Genomic DNA, 8,574 nt, shown 5'->3' on the forward strand with positions numbered 1-8,574 from the left:
TGCAGTAACTTGTTGTGTATCATGTAGTTTACAAAACTATATGTAAATTATTGTGGAAAACGAGCGATTGAATAATAAAATAGATAGAACAAGAAAATAAATCGAACATTAGATTTATGTTGTTTAGTCGTAGTGATCTGCGTCCACGAGGAGAGTGGCAACGAATTTCACTATAAATCAAGTGTATAATGGAAATTACATACTTTGAGTCATTCAAAAACTTTCAATGTTTCTCAAACCCTAATTACACCTAATAATGCATGCATCGATTAGCCTTTCAATTTCTCACTAAATAATCTTTCAATCTCATGATGAAATTACATACATATCTTGACCTCACAAGATTTAATTGAATTGAACACTTGTATGTTCTTGGATGTAATTCACAAATAAAACCAACGCCAAGCACCCGCTTGAATAACCGTGCTTCAAGATCAACAACGGCGGCTTGCGTTTGTAACCGTTTCTTTTCTCAACCAAGCCACTCTTAAGTCAATAATCCTTTTGTAATATACATATCCACCGCCTGAAGGAAGTCCCATGTATTGGTCGGTCAAGGTCGAAGTCCACGCCGAGTTGGAGAAGGAATCAGAATCCAATTTGGATTCGGTCAACGAAGTCCAACTTGGACTTTTCCAATTTTGAACCATGATTTCCACCGCTTGGATTTTATTTCCTTCTCTTTTTAACTCCTTTTCAATTATCTTTCCTTGGCCAACCCCAACTCGTCAAAGGACGTTACCGAATTTTGATTTGCTCGATTACGAACGCTCGTAATAAATCCAATTCGGAATTTTTAAATTTTTTCAAATTGACTCAAATTTGAGATATATTTTAATATAAATAGTAGATAGGATATTATATAGTTGATTACTAGACTAAGGGCACCAAAGTGAAAATCTGAGCAATTTTATGGCCAAATATGTTTTTATAGGAAAAATGCAATTGAAACTAGCTTCAACAGCACAACTGAACACTTCTATATGCCGAAGGGGTAGAAATCCCCATGCAGACAAATATTGTGAACTTTTGTGCGACCTTGCCATCATAAACTATCCTACTAGAGAGCTAGCAATTCAGTTTTCCTCACGATCTCTATGTTTGCATCATATATCCACATAAAAGTGCCACAAAACATTGCATATTCAAGCCGTTTAGTTTGGTGAGCATTGAATCCTTGAAAAGATGAATTGATAGTGAAAATGCATTTGAGAATTTTATCTTCCTTCAACTGTAGTAATGGTGATGGTATTCATGGACCGGATGCTTCCTTCTTGTGATTGGACTTGCTGAGCCAGCAGCCTTTGAAATGTATATGCCGGTTGCTTTGGTTGTGAAAGTTCGGACTCCCCATTCAGCATTAGAACTATGGCTGACATGTTGGGTCTATCTATGGCGTGGTCTTGCGTACAGAGAAGCCCCACCTGAATGCATCTCATTACTTCTAACGCTGAAAATGTGTTAGCAATGGCTGCATCCATCAGGTCCAAACCTCTCCCTTCACACCACAAGTGCCAAGCCTGTAGCAATTGGTCGATTGTTAGATATTTCAAGGACTACCCATGGTTGAAAACTGAAATGGAGGCATAATAGTTTGAAGTTAGATCTCGCACTTACATAAGCAAGGAGATTGAGATGCTGCCCAGGGTAATCTAAACTTGTGTTCTTCTTGCTACTGATAATCTCCAATAGCAGTACTCCAAAGCTATAAACATCGGATTTCTCAGAAAATGCCCCACCCATAGCATACTCGGGAGACATGTAGCCGCTGTAGACTAAATAATATAAGTGGAGGTTTTCTGAAGTACAGTTCAAACAAAAAATCATAGACTTAAGAACGATGACGTGAGAGGTGAGAAAATTAGAGAATGATAAACTTCCAACTCAACGAGTACTGTATATCTCATAACAACAGCACTGGTCTATAATTACCCCGAAGCGAACTCACATATTGGAACCATTGGATGTACATGGAAGAGTTTTCTCGGTAATAGTAAAGCAACAGTAGGAACGTGTAAGAAGGGAAAGGTGAGCTCATTATACTGCTAATCTGCTTTCAAGGTGATATATTGCCTCATGAAATAAGTACTCCTAAGAGTGATGATAGAAAGCTTACAGTGTCCCCACAACTTTGTGAGTATTGACCAAAACTTGACTGCTTTCAAACATCCGCGCCAACCCAAAATCAGAAATCTTTGGATTCATCTTTTCATCCAAGAGAATGTTGCTCACTTTCAAATCTCGATGTATGACCCTAAGGCAAGAATCGCGGTGGAGGTAAAGCAGCCCTCTCGCAACCCCCTCGATAATGCGGAATCGTACGGCCCAACTAAGTTTCGCCTTCTTTTCTGAATCTAAACAAGGTAGCAAATAGAAAAGCAACTAAGTTTCAGTATTGAATTTTGTTGAAAGCAGAAATAAATTCTTCAAAGAGTGAGACAAACCAAAAAGGAAGGCGTCCAAGCTCTTGTTCGGCAAGTACTCATACACTAGAATCTTTTCTTCTCTTTCGGTGCAGCTACCGAGGAGTCTCACCAGATTTCGGTGTTGAAGTTTAGATATTAGAAGGATCTCATTCTTGAACTCTGCTATGCCTTGGCCTGAGCTGCTCGAAAGTCTCTTTGCTGCTATCTCCTTACCATCGCTCAGTTTTCCCTGTTTCAAAACGAACGGCACTGTGATATCTTGCATGATCTCTTTATTCCCCTTGGAGAAGGCTTTTCTCTTACCTTATAAACTGGGCCAAACCCTCCCTGCCCGAGTTTGTTTTTTGCGTCGAAGTTGTCTGTCGCTAGGCGTATGCTATCAAAATCATAAACCACCACTTTCGATGCATCATCTTCCTTCATTTGCTCTTTCGATGCAGTTTCCCTTAGCAGTTTTTCTGATCTGATGGCTGCAGCCACTGACCTAAAGAGCCTTGGGATTGTCATTTTCCTAAGCTTTCCTGGATTTTAAGGATGGCATAAAATCAACTCAAGATAAGCATGAGAACATCGGAAGTGCAGAAGTGTTTCTATAATAGTAACTACTTAGCTTCTGAAGCCACGTTTTACCAATAATTCAAGATTCATATATTGCGGTTAGTGCAAAATCAACCTTAAAAAGCAACAAATTGTACATCTTTTATTACCTCTCCACTTTGAAAGACAACAGACTGAAATACTAGCTCCAAATAAGATGATTCCAGATATAGTACTGAGACTGATGATAAGTTTTGTCCGTGTAGGTACACCTGAACATGGAAAAATATTTAATATGAGCCACAGGCAGTGCAGAACCAAATGCATATTAATTCAATCATTTCAACCTGTATCCGCAACCACACCCGCATCCGCACCCGCACTTGTGTCCACAAGTCGAATAAACAGATCTTCGCCACCTGTGGGGAGTTGCAGAGTATCTAGGAGGTCTTTACTCCAAGTCATACATCCTATAGCATTCACAAAAGAATAGGCCAAGCATGTGCAGTTTTCTAGGCACCAACTTTGACATCTTTCTGCATCATCTATCAAAGAATAATCAGCGGAATCAGGTAACTTCATCTGTGTTATTTTCCAGAACCTATCTTTTTTGACAATCGTTGAAGCAGCTGTGCTGGCAGATTTCTGACAATTCAATTCCAATTCCCTAAGGCATCCTCTGGTCCAGTTTCCTCTGTTCCATTCTTCATCTGATATTGGTTTGAAACCTTCTAAGCATCTGCAAATAGGTGAACTAATTTGGTTGCAAACTCCAAAGGGCCCACATTTTCCATAAATTTCACAGGGGTTAGTTGGTGCCGGTGCCCTCCAGTATGTTAACCAGCCATTATTGGCCCATAAAGCCCCCTGTAAAGTTCCTTCAGAAGAGATGAAAGTATATCCAAAGATGGAGTTGTTGTGATTATTGTTGATATAATATGATGTTCCCTGGACAATATCTTGCTGGACATCAAAGTATGTGCTGTCCATGGCGGGTATTCCGATGAACCTGGTTTTATCCCATTGTCCACTTCTCCAGTAAGGACTCAATCCATTCCAAGTAAAAAGCTGAGGTGGTGTTTCCGATGTCATTCCTACAACAAAGCTTCCGAACGAGGGATCATCTTCACCTTTCCAGGAAATCAAGTTTCGTTTCTTTCCTGTTTTCACGTTTACTCCGATCTTCATGTTTGGCAGGAGAGTGTCAGTTGGCTCATCAAAGCTTTCCCACAATATATTCGCATTCCTGTCTTGAAGAACAAAGTTTCCATGGTCTGAAAGGTGGGCTGCAGAATAATTCGACTTTGCCATGACATTAGTCGACCACACAGTGTTTTGTTGCCCATCAAGAAGCTTCATATTTCCATCGTTGCCAATTATTAAACTCGCAGATTTATCTGTGTCTCCAATTGGCTTGTCCCTGTTGGCCACCCAGACTTTTTTGGAGGGAGTCATGTTCTTGTACCATATTCCTAGGTACTGCTTTGCTGATCCATTAGGCGTGAAGAACCCGAGCTCAAAGATTTGACTACGAGAGACAAGGGTTTGGTTCTGAACCAGTGGACTTGATGGAGTTATGTTGTAAATTGTGTTGCTTTGAAGTGCTTGAAGAAGGGAGATGACAAGAAAAGAGCACAAGTGTAGAGTCATTGGAATAATGTGGAATAGATTCGAGAAATATTTGTGAAAAAACGCCTTGCGAAACTTCACCTCTCATAAGAGATCAAAATAGATAAACAGGGAATGATGAAAATGACATGACTAGTACCATAACTTTTGGACCATGCTCATATTGGTATCTTAAATTTTAGGTCAATCGCTTGAATGCCATTTAAAAAACATCAAGTTTATTTGAGTATTGCCAAAACATCCAATATGACTTTACTATAAAATCATCTGACGTGGCAGAGAAGAGAAATGATGTCATCTAAAGTGTTCAGAAACAACTTTGTTTAGCCATTCCTTGACCCAAATTGACCCAAATTGACGAGTTAAGGCTAAATCCAACTCAAACCCTAATCCCAAATTAGGTCCAATGGTGGTGAGTCTTTATCCTGGGGTGCTGCCAAAGGAAGCCCTTGGAGCGAGGGCATTAGAGGTGGCGCTGCTGCTGATTCTGAAGGGCTGCCACAATGGCAAATTTTCCAATTTGTGGTACTATAGCTTTCTTACCTTGGGCATTAGACTGGAATTTGGATCTGATATCGGAAATTGTCCCTTTGAGGCCAGTAGCACTCAGGGCCATTGATAATAGGGTTTGCAGTTATGACCAAAAAGAAAAAGGGGTGTGCAGCAGGCTTGTGGCGATGCCCTTCCTCTTGTTTTCCGAGAAACCACATTGGCCATCAATTTTGGGCAAGTAAACAACATTTCTGCAAGCTTTTAATGATATCATTTTTCCAGTAACCCACAATGAACAATTTATATTAGTTAATACCATGTCAAATTTTTTGGTAAAAGAAATTATTGAAGTCATTCAAGTGAACCTTTTCTATATATATATATATGATAATAAAGTGATGGATTAAAAAGTTATTGTATCAAAGTGAATAGTGTACCGAAAAAAGGCACCTGTAATGTCCTTTTCTCCATGGGATTACTACATAGCAAGGCATGTGAACTAAGCCTACTGTGTGTCGATTCTCTTTGTGTTTGCTTCGAATAGGTTCATTTTATACCAAGATACATAGTGGCTTTTCTCAGTTCAAGTGCATCACAGAATGCCGACATTCCATTGGGATATAGATTTTTAATGACCAGAAGTGTTTCCTTTGTCAATAGTAAAATAGTTTCGCGGGTAACATTTGGATCCGCCTAACCAATAGAAGCATTTGCAGCTTTTTTCCTTATAGAAAATGCGGACATGGAGACACTAAGGAGTTAGGAAATTAAAGTCACGTATTGAAATTGAATGTGTCCACTCTGATGACTGGCTATATGGCCCTTAATATGTCGCCAACAAAGCTAAAACCCATATATTATGTTGTAAGTGTGTGTCCCTAACATGAATAGGTGCCAAAAGTGATGATTTTGGCTATATGGCCCTTAATATTCGTCCTAAGCCAACAAAGCTAAAACCCATGATATTATGTTGTAAGTGTGTGTCCCTATACACGCACAAGTTTGTGATATTGTAGATTTGGCTACATAAAATTGCTAAGGACTTACAGGGAGGAAAACAATCATCTGTATCATTCAAGTTATTTATTCTTTGTGATATTGTAGATTTGGCTAAAATTGCTAATTGGTTTGTATCATTCAAGTTATTTATTCTTCTGAATTGGTTTGTCCATATTCAAAATGCTTAGATTTGGGATTGGATTAATAATTCACAAATTTTGCTGATTGTGTTTGACTAAAAGTAAGGTTATTTCAGAAGTATATTTTCATTTTAATTACTTTTTTTTTTTTTTTTTTTGGGTCGAATCATTTTAGTTAGTTTAACAACTGCCTTTCTTTCTTTCTTTTTGTTGTTTAACTTGAAAATGACTTGTAGATTATTGCAGGCTCATCTCAACGAAAGGCATCATCTGAAATAGGGAAAATTGTATAAGTGCCATGAATTTTCAATCGATCATTGTCATAATATTTTTAAAAGATGTTTGTTTATGACTTTGGTAATTTATTCTGTCAAAAAGTCTGATTTGGCATTAATTTAATATAAAATCATTTGATGTGGCTTGTTGGGTAATTAATATCATTAAAAGCGTGCAGAAAAAAGAACATCGTTTAACCCTTTCCTTGCAATCGACAAAAAAGAAGGAAAAATAAAAACTTTCCTTGCGCCAAATTCACAAGCAACTGATTGCTCGAGAAATTGAAATGAAAGACATTGCCACGAGCGCACTGCACACCCTATTCTGGATGGCCCTGATTGCTGCTACTCGAGCTCGCAGCCTCAAAGGGAAAATCTCCAATGTCACTACACATAACACCGGTCCATCCCACGAAGAGAAAGCTATGTTACCACAAATCAAAATGATTTCCATCGTGGCGAGCCTTGAGGACCCATAACGGCGCCTTCGCCCCAGGGGTGTCCTTTGGCGGGACTTGCAGGACAAAGACTGGTTGTAATTGGACCTAATTTAGGAATAGGGTTCGGGTTTGAGTTGGACTTAGCCCCAGTTCATCAATTTGGGGCAAGAAAGGGCTTAATGACTAGTTTCTACATCCTTTTGATAACATCATTTTATCGGCAAGCCATATCAGATAGGTATTTTATGAAATTATTGACATGTTAGATTTTTGACTAGTAACATCGTTGATGTTACTCAAGTGAAATTCCTTAAAAGTTATGATATTTAAGTGATCAATTAAACATTTATGGCATCGTTTACAAGGATTATGGCGCTTTATGATATTTTCTTCCCTTTTTAAAAAAAGGTTCACTCCCCTTATTCGAACTATAAAGTAGGATAAGTAGTTCAAAAAAAGAAGACGAAAGAAATGGACAGATCTTTCTGTTATAGCGGAAGAAAAATGACAAAAACAAACATATACCTTTACGTCTGGTCACGGGACCAGGAGGAGAATGAAGGTAGGACGGCGGAGGCACCAGGGCTGCCATGGCTGAGGCATTATAGAATGGGTACAGCTCGAACCTCATGCTGCAGCTCGGAGTGAACATCCTTCCACCTTGCTTCCCCCGCGGGAGGCCTGCGATTGCCGCCCGGAGGCATGTGTTGCACTCGGACACCATCAAGTCTGGTGTGCACTGTGCGAGCGTGTACAGCTTTTGCAAGCTCGTAAAGTTTGCCTCCGCGACCGCGACTTTCTTCCCTGACTTGCCAACTGAAGCCCTCGCAGCGATGTCGTCCATGGTCTCTCCCAGGACTCGCATGAAGTGGGTTGGATTGGTGATGTTCCTGGTATGGTACATCTTGAAAGAAGGCACTTGTTCCATGACCGAGTAGATGGACCCATCGGAGTACCTCAACATACACTCATCGTACCAGATCACGGAGACTCGCTGGTTGGGGCATCTTTGGAGTATATCCTGTTTTCCGGTGGCCACGCAGTCACTGCACGTGGCAGTATTGACGTCACCACGGCAGAGGAAGAGCCCATAAAGCTGGTCGGGATGGTTTTGGCCAACAGTAGCATTGGCGAAGCCATCAGTGCCATCGGCGGCAGCAGAGGCGAGGGAAGAGAGGAGGGTGTTGAGGTTGGATTGGTAGGCGGAGTTGGGAGTGAAGAGGGTGGTGTTTGGGCAGTAATGTCGTAGAAACGTGGGTGCTGATTCAGTACCTACAAAATTGATGAAGAAGAAGAGAAGGGAGAGGGAGATGGTGAAGCAAGAACTCATTTTTATGTTGATGAATCCCTTGGTCTTTCTGCACAGGCACGGAATTATGGGAAGAAGAAGAGACACGGTCTGCTCTCCTATATATCTTCGTCGTGGGAACTATTTGGAAAACTTAGTACGTGCATTAAACGGAACCTAACCCAGACCGCCAAATCTGTTGAATAATTATGGGGTTAGACATTCATGCCCTGAATGTTTACACCCGTTGGATTGTCAATATATCTTTGTGACTGATGTTGAAATGGTTGTAATCCAATGGCTGCAAATGCAAGCAAAGTCCAGCCTAGTGGTATCCCAGTGGGAAAG

The 8,574-nt window shown here is 40.2% G+C and overlaps 2 protein-coding genes across 4 annotated transcripts; both read right to left on the bottom strand.

The window, feature by feature from the left end:
• Nucleotides 1-1,096: 1,096 nt before the first annotated feature.
• Nucleotides 1,097-4,594, bottom strand: LOC104447633 (G-type lectin S-receptor-like serine/threonine-protein kinase At1g61480). Of its 3 annotated transcripts, none has more exons than XM_039312683.1 (7): nt 3,311-4,594; nt 3,134-3,235; nt 2,730-2,947; nt 2,445-2,655; nt 2,117-2,354; nt 1,618-1,705; nt 1,097-1,520 (listed from the first exon to the last, which is right to left on the bottom strand). In XM_039312683.1, the coding sequence occupies exons 1-7, from the start codon at nt 4,416-4,418 to the stop codon at nt 1,218-1,220; spliced, it is 2,268 nt and encodes a 755-aa protein (XP_039168617.1). In that variant the 5' UTR covers nt 4,419-4,594; the 3' UTR covers nt 1,097-1,217. The 3 variants fall into 3 exon arrangements, 2 of the variants coding, with proteins under 2 accessions (XP_039168617.1, XP_039168616.1); XM_039312682.1 differs by having other exon boundaries at nt 1,618-1,768; XR_005551232.1 differs by having other exon boundaries at nt 1,461-1,520; nt 1,618-1,799.
• A 2,696-nt stretch (nt 4,595-7,290) lies between these two features.
• LOC120293428 (cysteine-rich receptor-like protein kinase 25) lies at nt 7,291-8,328 on the bottom strand. Its single transcript, XM_039312694.1, has one exon. The coding sequence runs from the start codon at nt 8,266-8,268 to the stop codon at nt 7,306-7,308; it is 963 nt and encodes a 320-aa protein (XP_039168628.1). The 5' UTR covers nt 8,269-8,328; the 3' UTR covers nt 7,291-7,305.
• Nucleotides 8,329-8,574: the final 246 nt, after the last annotated feature.

Source organism: Eucalyptus grandis, chromosome 5 (assembly GCF_016545825.1).
Source record: "Eucalyptus grandis isolate ANBG69807.140 chromosome 5, ASM1654582v1, whole genome shotgun sequence".
Taxonomy (NCBI): domain Eukaryota; kingdom Viridiplantae; phylum Streptophyta; class Magnoliopsida; order Myrtales; family Myrtaceae; genus Eucalyptus; species Eucalyptus grandis.